This window comes from Dipodomys merriami, unplaced genomic scaffold (assembly GCF_024711535.1).
Source record: "Dipodomys merriami isolate MVZ:Mamm:240054 unplaced genomic scaffold, mDipMer1.0.p SCAF_274, whole genome shotgun sequence".
Taxonomy (NCBI): Eukaryota; Metazoa; Chordata; class Mammalia; order Rodentia; family Heteromyidae; genus Dipodomys; species Dipodomys merriami.
In genome coordinates, this window is record NW_027204204.1 from 832628 (window position 1) to 847310 (window position 14683).

The window sequence follows — 14683 nt, forward strand, 5'->3', positions numbered from 1 at the left end:
TGGAAACTTCACTGTCTCAGTTTTAGAGGAAGCAAGGCAGATGGTGAAGAGGAAGACACTGGCATCTTCTCATTCCTGTGGAACCTAAGGAGTGGGTGCTGTCACAAAGATACCCCCTACCCCACCCCACTCCTGCCCCTTCTGGTTTGGAAAACCATCTAGAAAGGTAGAGAATTTGTGGTTTGGTGCTAGATGTCCTGGCTTTATATTCTTGATATGCACCTGACACAAGCTGGTAAATCTGTTTGCATTTCCCTTCCCTCATTTGTAAAATGGGTATGTTGTATATCTCTGTGTAGACATAGTGGACACATAATGCTTTGAAGAGCACCTGACACTTGCTAAGTAAGTGTCAGCTTCAACTACTCCTGTCTTCTCTGCACTTCTGGCTTTTTTGGTAGTTAATTGGAGATAAGAGTGTCACAGACTTTCCTGTCCAGGGTTGGCTTCAAAGTATGTTCCTCAGATCTCAGCCTCCTGAGTAGCTAGGATGACAGGTGTGGGCCACTGGTGCCCGCTCTTTTTTTGTTGTTCTTCTCCTCAGCAATCCTGGGATTATTTTCCTGGTCCCCTGCTCAATGCTGGGCCACCCAGCCAGGATTAGAGTCCAATGTAATACATGGCTGAGAAAGCCCTGGGTGGGGATGGCCTGCATCCCATTCTCCAGCTCCGATCCTGTTGAATATGGAAACCTCAGCTTGCTGCTTTTCAGCAGCTTCTGGGCCCAAGAGCCATCCTGGGAGATGGCCCAGGCAGGTGCAGACAGGGTGTGTTCCTGTCTGGGTGCAGGGGCGGGGGACACAGGGCAGGATTGGCAGACCCCTCTGCCATCCATTTTCCATAGCGCGGCCTCTTCCTGGACAGGGCTGGGTGCATTGCAGGAACAGGATGAGGTCATAATTTTCTCAGGAAAACATCCCTGAGGTTTCAGGAAGTGCTCCAGACCCTGTCTCAGACGCAGCCTGGCACTGCTGCTAGGAGGTTTCCAGACAGTAGACGAAACCCTATGTATCTCCATCGCCCATTATTCCAGGAGGCCAATGACTGCAGGAACCCTCTCCAACCAACAACTTCATTCACGCGGCAGCCCTTCACACCATACATAATAGACCCCACTTTGATTCCTCACAAATCCAAACCAAAAGTGAGACTGATAGAATGAGGCCAAGTGTGGTGGTACACACCTCTAATCCCAGCTAGGTGTAGGGGTGGAGATAGGAGGATCACAGTTCCAGGCCAGCCCAGGAAAAAAGTAATAAGACCTTATTTCAAAAACAGATCGGGAGAGAGGGGGGACCAAGATGGCGACGGGGCAGTAGGGAAACGCCACAGCGCTCTCCAACCAAAAAGAGAGTTCGAGTTCCAACGCTTAATCTCCCCAAGAGACCGACAACAACAAAAAGACGAACACTCAGAGAAAAACCAGAGGCGGAGAATAACAAAAAAGAAAGAGGAAAAGAATTTCAAAACAGAGAAAAGCGAAGACCCCTCCCCCAACCTTTACTGGCCGCGCGCCAAGCCGCCGGCCAGCCGGCCCGGCGGGGGCTGTGGGAGCCCCAGAGAAACAGCAGAGACACAGGGGGCCACTTTCAGAACATCAGGTACTGGTTTGCAGAACAGCAGATCGCCAGGAACAGAGAAACCTACCAGCCGGGAGTCTCCACGAGGATCCCACCCCCACCCCTCACTCTCCACCCGAGCAGAGAGGCTCCATCCCGCCAAAGCCGCTCGGCATCAGCAGAGTGACAAAAGGACCTGCGGCAGACCACCCGGCCCGCCTGATCGCGATCGCAACGATCCAGCACTCTCCACCCGAGCAGAGAGGTTCCATCCCGCCAAAGCGGCTCTGCGCGACAAAGGGTCCTGTCTGCAGACCACCCGCCCGCCCGATCACGATCGCAACAACCCGGCGGGGTCACTTGGGCCCCAGAGGTACCGAGAAGAAGCTGCCTGAGCGTGGACACTCTTGACCCAACAGCTTCGACAGAGGCAGAGACAGAAAAGAATCACACAGAGCCACCACCGCCCAACCCAGCCCGGATTGCAACAACAACTGACGACCTACACCACACAGAAACAACCAGCTCCAGGGTGAGTACCCCACAGGGGAAGTGTATCCCTCAAGGGAGACCAGAGCTGGAGGGAATCCCCAGACCCTGACCTAGACTCCCTACCCCAGCACCCGGACCACAGGACCCACTAAAACTGGGAACTGTTTGAGAGCTCCACCAGCCCGTGGAGCACACTCAGCTGGCCAGGCTAGAGCAAGAGCACCCCTGGAAGGGAGCTTAAATGCCCAAGCCAGGAACAGCGCCCCTGGGTCAAGACTACCAACAGTAGAAGAAATTTGAACTGTGTCCCCCAGGCTGTATAACCTAGGGGGTATACACATCAGCACAGGCCTAACAAGCGCGCTCCAGGCTGGGGCCGGAACCAAGCCCGGGGATCCGGCGCCTGAACAACACAACCAACTCCTCCCAATTGAAGTAAAAAGCTGAGCATACGCCTCAACAGAGGGGAGAAAACCAGGAAACAACACTCCCCCGGGAAGCACGCCTGTGACAACAAAAGACCTGGAGGCCCAGGACAAGAGAAGCCCAAACCCCACCAAAACTCCACCCATATACCCTAGACTGGGAATTGGGCAACACAGGCTGCCAGCACCTGATAGTAAGCAGGAGCTCAGACTGTTAAGGCGGCTCAGCAATAGAGTGATAGTCTTGGATGTATGAGGCCCTGCATCTGATTCCTCAGCATCACAAAAGCAAAAAGGGTCAGAAGTGGTGCTGTGGCTCAAACGGTAGGGTGCCAGCCTTGAGCTGAAAAAGCTGAGGGACAGCACCCAAACCTAGAGTTCAAGCCCACAACCAGCCCAAAACAAATAAACAAAAACACATCAGGAGCCCATAGCAGACTCCAGCATTTGGGAGAGTGCATCCAGAGCATCTGTTCTTCACAAGAGCACCCGTAGGAGCAAACACAAGCAGTCTAGGCTGCTCAACCCTTCCAAAGGCAGGAACTGTCAGCAATCTACAGCAGAGAGCTGAGAATCCTAAGTAAGTCAGAATAGCAGCTGGAAATAGGCTCCCAACAGAACCCAGATCAGGCACAGACTCTCTCTACCAATACAGAATCAGCAACCAAGCAAAGACAGACACACCAAAACAAAATTGAAGAGCAGTCTCCTGAACCTCCATGCGAAAATCACAGAGAAAAATCACAAGGTTTACTACCACCCAGGACAGCAAGCTCACCCCAAAAGCCAGCAGCCACACAGGGGAGAGCCCCAGTGGGAGCAAAGCAGGAATGGAAGACAAAGGCTACTTCCAAGGGTTGCTGGAGGCAATGACTCAAGAAATAAAGCGAGAAATTTATCAGAAATTGAAAGAGCACAAGGATGAACTATCCAAAGAGATACAGGGTATCAAACAAGAGATGCATGCAAAAATAGAAGCTGCACAAACCTCAATAAGAAGTGAGATAAACGCCAAATTAGAGGTAATGCATACCTCATTGAGAGGTGAGATCAGTACTCTGAGAACCAACATTGAATCCATAAAGGGATCCATTTCCTCCATGCAAACCACAATAGAAGCCACTGTCAACAGAGTGAATGAAATGGAAGGTCGAGTGTCAGATACAGAAGACAGAATACACCAACTGGACCAAAAAGTGACAGATATGGAAAAATTACTCAAATTAAACCAAAGGGATATTCAAGAGCAAGCAGATAATGCTAAAAAATTTAACCTTCGCATAATTGGAGTGGACGAAGGTGAGGAATTCCAGAGCAAGGGAATGCAACACCTATTTAACAAGATAATCAATGAAAATTTTCCCCACCTCAAAAACGACCATCTTAACTACATCACAAAAGCTTATCGAACACCCAACAAGCAAGACCCCAGGAGAAACACTTCTAGACACATTATAGTAAAAATGATAGATCTGAATAATAAGGAAACAATCCTGCATGCAGCAAAAATGAAGAAGGAGCTATACTACAATGGGAAAAAAATAAGAATTACTGCAGATCTCTCCACACAAACAATGAATGCAAGAAAAGCCTGGGAAAGCACCATACGAGCCCTGAGAGCCAATAACTGCCAACCCAGACTGATCTACCCGGCAAAGCTAGCATTCACATTTGATGGAGAACTGAAAACTTTTAATAGCAAAGAAAAACTAAATGAATTCATAAACATTAAGCCAGCATTACAAAGAATTCTAAGAGGGGGGACACAACCTGAAGAAAGCAGCCAGGAACTGGGGCCTGCCCCAAACAGGCATTACTCAAAGTCTAACTGAGCAAGCACAGGAGGAAAGGAAAAAAGAAAAACTTAGGAAAACGGAATGGCAGGGACAACAATGCATCTCTCTATACTTTCTCTTAATATAAATGGGCTGAATTCGCCAATTAAAAGAAAACGAACTGAGGACTGGATAAGAAAACAAGACCCATCCATCTGTTGCCTTCAGGAGACCCACCTCTCAGCCAAACATACAAACAAACTCAGAGTGAAGGGGTGGAAAAGGATCTACCAATCAAACGCCCCCAGTAAGAAAGCAGGTGTAGCTATCCTGATATCTGACAAAATAAACTTTTCATTAAAATCAGTACAGAAAGACAAGGACGGACACTACATATTAATAAAGGGAACAATCCAAGAGGAGGATATAACCATCATCAACTTATATGCCCCAAATATTGGTGCACCTAGATATGTCAAACAAATGCTCTCAAACTTACAGAATAAAATAGATCCCAATACGATAATACTAGGAGACTTTAACACACCACTCTCACCAAAGGACAGGTCTACCAACCAGAGGATTGGCAAAGAAGCTACCGAATTAAGAGAGGCCATACTGCAAGCGGAATTAACTGACATCTACCGAGTATTTCACCCTAAAACAACACAGTACACATTCTTCTCAGCAGCTCATGGAACTTTCTCCAAAATAGACCATATCATAGTTCATGCAAGGAACTTAAGCAAATACAAAGGGATCGACATAATCCCCTGTATCCTATCTGACCACAGTGGAATCAAGCTAGCTCTCAATAACAAAGCATACAGCAGAAATTTCTCCAATACATGGAAATTGAACAGCACACTCCTTAACAATGCCTGGATAACAGAAGAGATCAGAGAAGAAATAAAGCATTTCCTACAACTCAATGAAAACACCTCACAAAGAAACTTGTGGGACACAGCAAAAGCAGTCCTGAGGGGCAAATTTATTGCCCTCAGTGCCCACATCAAGAGAATGGAGACAGACCAAGTAAATAATCTCATGTTGCAATTAAAACAGCTTGAAAAACAGGAAAAAATGGAACCTAAAGCTACTAGAAGAAGCCAGATAACCAAATTAAAAGCAGAGATTAACCAATTAGAAAATCAGAAAACCATAACCAAAATAAACCAAACAAAAAGCTGGTTCTTTGAAAAAATAAACAAAATTGATGGCCCATTGGCTAGATTAATTAAAAAAAGAAGAGAGGAAACCCATATTAATAGGATTAGGGATGCCACGGGAAACATCACCACACGTACCCAAGATATCCAAACAATTCTAACAGACTACTTTCAAAAGCTATACTCTCTAAAGGAAGAAAATCGGGCAGAAATGGATGCATTTTTAGAGAAATACAAGTTGCCCAAACTGAGCAAAGAAGAAGTTAACCAATTAAATAAGCCAATATCCTATAATGAGATACAGGAAGCTATCAAAAGTCTTCCAACAAAAAAAAGCCCAGGACCAGATGGATTCACAGCAGAATTCTATAAGACCTTTAAACAAGAACTAATACCCATACTCCTCAAGCTCTTCAGAGAAACAGAGAAGGAAGGAGCTATCCCAAACTCATTCTACGAAGCCAATATCACACTCATCCCCAAACCAGGCAAAGACCCAACCAAAAAGGAGAATTACAGGCCAATCTCCTTGATGAACACAGATGCAAAGATCCTTAACAAGATTCTAGCTAACAGAATCCAGAAACACATAAAAAAAATAATTCACTATGACCAGGTAGGCTTCATCCCAGAGACACAGGGATGGTTTAACATACGTAAGTCAATAAATGTAATCCAACATATCAACAGAGCCAAGGTCAAGAATCACATGATTATCGCTACAGATGCAGAAAAGGCCTTTGACAAAATTCAACATTCATTCATGCTAAAAGCTCTGGAGAAAATAGGAATAGAAGGAACATTTCTAAAAACAATAAAAGCCATTTATGACAGACCAATAGCCAATATTATACTTAATGGGGAAAAGCTACAACCAATTCTCCTAAAATCAGGAACAAGGCAAGGATGCCCACTGTCTCCACTCCTCTTCAATATAGTCCTAGAACCCTTAGCCAGGGCAATAAGGCAAGAAAAAGACATTAAAGGGATCCTCATAGGAAAAGAAGAAGTTAAACTATCCCTTTTTGCAGACGACATGATACTATACCTCCACGATCCCAAAAACTCCATCCCCAAACTCTTAGAAATCATAAATCACTTCGGCAAAATAGCAGGATACAAAATAAACCCACAAAAATCAGTTGCCTTCCTATACACTGATAATGTACAGGAAGAGAGGGAAATAAAGGGAGCAACCCCATTCACAATAACCTCCCGAAAAATAAAATATTTAGGAATTAACCTAACCAAAGATGTAAAAGAACTATTTAATGAGAACTATAAAAAGTTAAAGAAAGAAATTGCAGAAGACACTAGGAAATGGAAAGACCTCCCATGCTCCTGGATAGGCCGACTTAATATAGTAAAGATGGTAATACTTCCAAAACTAATATACAAATTCAACGCAATTCCTATTAAAATCCCAATGACGTACATCACTGAAATACAGAAAACAGTCCAAAAATTCATATGGAACAACAAAAGACCTAGAATAGCCAAAACAATTCTAGGGGATAAAGACAATATGGGAGGGCTATCCATGCCGAACTTCAAACTCTACTACAGAGCTATAATAACAAAGACAGCATGGTACTGGCACAAAAACAGACCCGAAGACCAATGGAACAGAATAGAAGATCCAGAAATAAATCCACAGGCCTACAGCCAGCTGATATTCGACAAAGGAGCCAAAGACATACAATGGAAGAAACACAGCCTCTTCAACCGTTGGTGCTGGGAAAACTGGGCAGCCACATGCAGAAAACTAAAAGTGGACCCCAGCCTATCACCATGCACCAACATCAACTCAAAATGGATTAAAGACCTTAACATTAAACCTGAATCTCTGAAACTACTGCAGGACAGAGTAGGAGAGACACTTGAACTAATAGGCACAGGAAGGAACTTCCTGAACAGAGTCCCAGGGTCACAACAAATTGGAGAGAGACTCGACAAATGGGACTACCTTAAAATAAAAAGCTTCTGCACAGATAAAGCTATCGCAACCAAGCTAGAAAGACAACCAACTAATTGGGAAAAAATATTTACCAGCAATATATCAGACAAGGGGTTAACATCCTGTATATACAGGGAACTCAAGAAACTAATCCCTCCCAAACCCAACACACCAATTACTAAATGGGCAAGGGAACTAAAGAGGGACTTCTCAAATGAAGAAATAAAAATGGCAAAGAAACACATGAGGAAATGTTCATCATCCCTGGTGGTGAAGGAAATGCAAATAAAGACAACCCTGAGATACCACCTTACCCCAGTCAGAATGTCCCACATCCACAAATCAGCCAACGACAAATGCTGGAGGGGATGTGGAGAACGAGGAACGCTATTACACTGCTGGTGGGAATGTACACTCATACAACCACTTTGGAAAGCAGTCTGGAGGGTCCTTAGAAAGCTAAAGATTGACCTCCCTTACGACCCAGTCATACCACTTCTAGGCATCTACCCTGAACAACAGGAACCAATATACAAGGACACGTGCACCTCCATGTTTATTGCAGCACTGTTCGCAATAGCTAGGATATGGAAACAACCTAGATGCCCCACCACAGATGAATGGATCCAAAAATTGTGGTATCTATACACAATGGAATATTATGCAGCCATTAGAAATGACAAAATAATGGCATTTGCAGGGAAATGGATGGAGCTAGAAGGAATCATGTTGAGCGAGGTAAGCCAAGAACGAAGAGACAAACAGTACATGGTCTCCCTGATAAGTGGATGATGAATCCAAAATGTTAGGTGATATGACAAAACTAACAGGACTTAAGAAATAAAGAACTCCCACTCATCTGGTTGAACCACTACTAAATATCCCCATGCTGCTGATCACATATATGGTATATAACATATGAGCACCGTTATATATTACAGACTGTGATAGACAATTTGCTCCAGGAAAGTTAGAATGAACTTGTGACTTTAAATGAGCATCATTATTCCACAATACTGTGAATTTCCGGAAATTAAGTAATCACTTAATCACGATCAAAAAAAAAAAAAAAAAAAAGAACCTTGGGGAAGGGAGGGAGGGAGGGGATGGTAGGGGGAAAACAATGGAGGGGGTAACAATGTTCAAGAGGAAGTGGAAGTGTACTCATTACCTCACTCATGTAGCTGTAACCCTCTGTATAGTATCTCTACAATAAAAAAAAATTAAAAAAAAAAAAAAAAAAAAAACAAAAAAAACAGATCGGAGGGCTGGGAAGGTGGCTCAGTGGTAGAGTGCTTGCCTAGCATGCATGAAGCCCTGGGTTCGATTCCTTAGTACCACATAAACAGGAAAAGCCGGAAGTGGTGCTGTGGCTCAAGTGGTAGAGTGCTTGCCTTTAGCACAGTCCTTAAGGACAGTACTCAGGCCCTGAGTTCAAGCCTCAGGCCTGGAAAAAAAATGAAAAAAAAAAAAAAAGACAAGGAAGCTGGTCCTCCCTGGAGGCCCCAGATGGAGCATGGCCATGGCAGGCACCCTGATCTTTGTCTGGAGACCCCCTTCAGGCTGGGAAGTAATAAACAGTTAAGTGTGGAGTGACTCACCTTCAGAGAGACCTGCTCCCGGAGCGTGGAGTTGGCATAGGCGAAGGTGCTGGCCATCCCAATGCACACAGCGATGCCTGCGGGCAGAAGAGGCCCCCAGGGCCCATCAGACACCCTCGGGTGCCCTCAGAGTGGGAGGGGAGGGAAGCATCCCAGGTCTGCAGGGTCTGGGGCCTTGTGAGCCATTTAGACCCAGGGACAGGATTTAGGGTCCCTGTAGAGATATTTCATAACACCAGGTAAAGAGCATGCACTGTACAGTTGGGCAAGACCAGACTTTGAGTCCTGGCTCTGCCACCTCTACAGCGTGAGCCTGGGCACATCGCCGCACCTCTCTGGGCCTCTTCCCTCTTCTATGAAGGGATGGAATCATAACAGCACTTATCTTGAATGCACAGTGGAAAGTAATCACTAGCATTTAGGATGGCTGAGATTACAGGTATGCACCACCATGCCCAGCCAGATCCTTCTTGTGCCTTTGTGGTCTGTGTGGCCATAGAAGGTAGAGGCATGCCAGGGATTTTTCTAGGTCTACTCCAGAAAGGCCTATCTGCAAATGTTTCAGAACTAGTAACCCCATGGTCCTTTTTCCTGCTTTCTTCTTTGGTTTAAAAAAAACAAAAAACAAAAAAAAAACAATGGGCTGGGAAGGTGGCTCAGTGGTAGAGCACTTGCCTTGCATGCATGAGGCCCTAGGTTCGATTCCTCAGCACCACATAAGCAGAATAAAAAGCCAGAAGTGGCGCTGTGGCTCAAGTGGTAGAGTGCTAGCCTTGAGCGGAAGAGCTAAGAGTTCAGGCCCCACAACTGGACCCCCCCAAAAAATAAAAAAAAAGCAAGAAAAAAAACAAAAAAAAGTATAAAAATAAAAAAACTGGAGCTGGTGACTCACACCTGCCATGCTAGTTACTCAGAGGCTGAGATCTGAGGCTCACAGTTTGAAGCCAGCCCAGGCAGGAAAGTCCAGGAGACTTATCCCCAATAAACCATCAGAAGACTGGAAATGGAGCTGTGGCTCAAATAGTAGAGCACTAGCCTTGAGCACAAAAACCCAAGGACAGCGACCAGGCCATGGGTTCAAGACCCTCGACTGACCAAAAATTAAAAAAAAATCAATATACTAAAACTAACAGTGCACACTTGAACTGACACTTTGCTGTTTCAGACACTGACCTAGATGTACATGAGCTTACGTTTAACCTCGCTGTGATCCATGACAAACAACTGAGCCTTCATCTGCATGGAGGGCCAGTTCTAGAACCCCCTTTGGATACTAAAACACTGCAGCTGGATGCCCAAGCCCCAGATGAAGGTCCTGGATGTCAGATGGGTGGTATTTGCATGGATCCTACACACACTTGGCCTTCAATCACCTCTGGGTAACTTTGAGTGCTGAGTTAGCAAATGTTATGCAAATCATCATTACTACACTGTGGAGAAAGCAACGAAAGCAAACAAGAGTCTGTGCATCCTTAGAACTGTAGTATTTTTTTTTTCATACTGTCTTTTCCCCCAGTGGCGAGTTCGATTTACAAAGGCTGAAACCTGCAGGTAAGGCGGGCTGACTCGTGCGCTATCTGAACCCCCGATTTGCAGGTGCTGGCACATGAGTCTAGAGCGAGGACAGCCTGCAGCCAGCCAGCATCCCTCAGCTAGGAAGGGCAGAGCGGGCTCAATCCCAGCCTAGCAGCTGGAGCTCCTCCCCAGCCCACCTTCCAGATTGGATGGACAAGAATGCAAGGGACCAGAGAAGCAAAGTCACTTGCCCCAAGTCACACAGCTCCTGGTGCAGAGATTCAACAGGGAATCACCTAGGATCCCACAGCCTTGGGTATTTTGCAAGTGACCTTCCGGGGAGGCCTGTGGGAGGATACGCTCCCCCTTCCCCTACTGCACCCCCCCCCCCCAATGTCCCAGGGACTCACCGAGCTTATGCTGGAAACACAGCTTGGCCAGCAGGATGAGGATGAAGGGCAGGCCCTTCTGCAGCCAGCACACCATGGCCTTCAGCTCGGATAGCGCCGGGGCGGGCGTGCCGGGCTGCTCGTCTGCCCCCTCGTCCCCGTGTCCGCGGGGGTCCCCCACGCGCTGCAGCAGGGAGCTGCGGTGGCCGTGGTGGAAGTGGAGGGGCTGGCGGTGGTGGTAGGGGCCGCCCTCCCCTGCGCGGCCACCCCCGTCCTCCCGCTCCCGGGGCGCGGGCATCGGGATGAACACGTCCCCGCCACCTGTGGCCGAGCCCAGCACCAGGCCGGCCGGGAAGGGACCAGCGGGGAGGCCACCACCGGCCAGGCCGGAGAAGAGAGCAGGAGGGGAGGCCGGCTCTGCCTTCAGGCCCTCGAACACACCTCCCTCATCCACGCTGGCCTCGGGGCTGAGCGGCTGGCTGCGGCCTCTGTGGGAGACAAGGCCGCAGGGTTGGGGTTGGTGGGGGGAGGCAGGGGCTTCGACACTGGACAAGGTCATCCCCAGCCTCCACGGGGCAGGGGGATCGGAAAGGACAACTGGACACATGTGTCTGGCATGGGAGGGCCTTGCCAAGACAGCCCGTTCACCACCAGGCCTTCGTCACCCTTCACCCAGCTTGTGAGACTGTTCAGGTAACAGAGAATGGGTGAACGGCCAGGCGCTGGTGGCTGGCGTCTGCAATCTTAGCTAACTCAGGAACTGAGATCCAGAGGATCATAGCTCCAAGCCAGCCAGGGCAGAGGAGGCCAAGAGACTTGCTTCCATGCTACACCCGCCCCAGGATGCCATCCACTTGGCACCTAGAACATGCTCACTAGATGCTGTCTGAAAGAAGGAAAAAACGGCTACGTTAATGCTCTGATAAGGACTGCAACTGGCAAGCAGGAATGGTTTCACCTGGTATTTTCCAAACTTGTTTGACCACAGAATTCTCTTCCTTCCCTCCCTCCTTCTCTCCCTCCCTCCCTCCATCCCTCCCTCCCTCCCTCCCTCTTTCTTTTTGCCATGCCTGGGCACTATCCCTGAGGTTTTTCTGTTCAAGGCTAGTGCTGTATCACTTTGAGCCACAGCACCACTTCTGATTTGCTAGTGGTTCATTGGAGAAAATAGTCTTATGGACTTTCCTGCCAGGGCTGGCTTCGAACCACAATCCTCAGCTCTCAGCCTCCTGAACAGCCAGGATTACAGGCGTAAGCCACCAGTGTGCAGTGGCGCAGAGAGGGAAGACCCTCTCAACACAGCAAGGGGACATAACTGCTCTGAAGAACCCCAGGGTTGGTTTCCCACTGGGCCTCAGAGTGTGTGATCATAAACCTCCCTGTCCCCGCACTGAGCCCCACCTCTGCTAACTGCAAAAGCCTAGGATATGTGTGGTCTTCCTCCCTGGGGTTCTGGGGTTACTGACTGATCACAGCAAAGGTATTGACAATAGATACCAGGGCTAGGAGCTTCCAGGGCCCTTGGCTTTTTCTGTCCTGGGGGCAGGGGCCTAAGCTGGAAAGCAGAAGTCCTGCCCATACAGTCCACATGCACAACCCCCACCTCCCCACGGAACCCTGGAAAGCCATCTCCCCACCCCCCCGCCAGGAGTACACTAGTACTCCAAGTTCATAGGCCTCTGAGGAAATCCAGTGTGACTAGGGAAAATCCAACCCACCAATGGCTTTTTATAGCTGTCCCTGAGAGTCTCCCATACATACACAGCGGGACTTTAGCCTAAATAAGGAGTATTCCTTGGAGGTGGGGGTGGGGGTGGGCAGAGGCCGTACTTCCCATTTAACCACTTCAGGGCTACAGCGGACGCAGCCCAGAGAAAAGGCAGCTAAAATGTGCTGTGTAAATGGACAGCTTTGGTGTGATGAATGAATGGGTGCTCAAATCTCTGCTTTGCCACTGCCTGTCTGTGTGACTTTGGGTAAGTGACTTCCCCTCTCTGAACTGTTTGTCATTTGTAAAATGGGGTTAAAAACAGTCCTGATCTCAGCCTGGTGCCTCGGTAGCTCAGGCCTGTAATCCTAGCTATTCAGGAGGCTAAAATCCAAGGATGGCAATTAACTACCAAAAAGCTGGAAATGGCATTGTGGCTGAAAGTGGTAGAGCACTAGTTTTGAGCACAAAGGCTCAGGAACGGTGCCCAGGCCCTGAGATCAAGCCCGAGGATGGGGGAGGGGAGGAGGGGGGATAAAAAGCATGGTGCTGCATTTGGTGAGGGCTTCTTGTTGAGTCGTAACATGGCAAACGGTATCCCATGGCAAGATAAAGCACGTGCTAGCTTGTTTCTCTTCTTATAAAGCCACTAATACTACCAGCTTCCACCTCCCCACCTCATCTGACCCTAACTACCTCCCAACACCAATAACACGTGACTTTGGGATGCAGTTCCCCACAGAGAATGCTGGAGCCACACACACCTAAACAGAGGGAAGTGGCGGCTTCTGACCAATGCTCATAGGTGCCACTAATGGGTCTGTACCCAGCCCGACAGCTGCTGGACACCCTGAACAGGAGGTGTGGGGGACACACATGCACTGTGGAAGAGGTTCTGGGGTGGGAGATATGCAGGACCCCAGGGTTTAAATACATAGAGACAAAACCTAGCTCCTGACTGCTTCACTGCAGCTCTCTAAATTCTATGTTTGTCTATTTGGCATCCATCCATCCATCCATCCATTCATCCATCATGGGGCTAAATGTGTACCCAAACTTGTCTAACCACTCACCACACAATCCAGGGTTTATTATTATTATTATTATTTTAATTTCTGTCAGTCTTGGGGCTTGAATTTAGGGCCTGAGCACTGTCCCTGAGCTCTTTTGCTCAAGGCTAGTGCTGTACCACTTTGAGCCACAGCGCCACTTCTGGTTTTTGAGTGGTTAATTGGTCTTTTCTGCCCAGGCTAGCTTTGGATCTTGATCCTCAAATCTCAGCCTCCTAGGTAGCTAGGATTACAGGGATGGGCCACTGGTGCCTGGCTTATTATTTTTAAATTATTTTATTTACGTGGTACTGAGGAATTGAACCCAGGGTTTCATGCATGTTAGGCAAGCACTCTGCCACTAAGCCACCTTCTCAGCCCAACCCAGGGTTTTATGTAACCCCTACATAAGCATCATACAAGTAGCCAATGTCTCCTGGGCCTTCAATCTCCCAGGGCTAGGAACCAACAGCTAGGGATGACTCAGAGAGCTTAACAGGCATTGTTCAAACCAGCCAATCCTCAGCTACTTCCTGCCTGGTCTTTCCTGGTCTTGCCATGAAAGATGGTGGTCTAGGTTCTCCTCCCTTCTTTCTCCAAGTGGCTCTGTGCTGGGTGATGCCACACTCCTCTTGCCACATGGACACAGCAAGAAAATAGTCTACAAACCAAGAACATGGTTAAGGGCATGGCTCAAGTGGTGGAACGCCTGGCTTAGCAAGTGTAAAGCTCTGAGTTAAATCCCAGTATCACTGAATCATAACAATAAAAATCAGAAAGAGCTCTGGCTAGACACTGAATCTGTGAGGATCTTGACCTTGGATTTTCCATCCTCCAGAATGGCAAGAAATAAATGTTCATTAGGTCAATGAACATTTATGGCATTTTTGTTATAGCAGCAAACACAGACTAAGACATGCCTGTAAATTAAAATCCCACAGGCTGGTCCTGGGGCTTGAACTCAGGGCCTGGGCACTGTCCCTGAGCTCAAGGCTAGCACTTTGCTCAAGGCTAGCGCTCTACCACTTGAGCCACAGTGCTACT

The 14683-nt window shown here is 47.7% G+C and overlaps 1 protein-coding gene across 3 annotated transcripts in view; it reads right to left on the reverse strand.

The window, feature by feature from the left end:
• The window catches only part of LOC138837709 (RING finger and transmembrane domain-containing protein 2), a 50019-nt gene that overhangs the window by 32236 nt on the left and 3100 nt on the right, over positions 1-14683 (reverse strand). For all 3 annotated transcript variants that reach the window (XR_011375418.1, XM_070036662.1, XM_070036661.1), the window contains exons 4-5: positions 10904-11370; positions 8979-9055 (exon numbers count right to left, since the gene is read on the reverse strand). Coding sequence is in view for 2 of the 3 variants with exons in the window: in XM_070036662.1 (XP_069892763.1) it covers positions 8979-9055; positions 10904-11370 (544 nt within the window). In the remaining variant the exon portion in view is untranslated. The remainder of the gene's footprint in view (positions 1-8978; positions 9056-10903; positions 11371-14683) is intronic.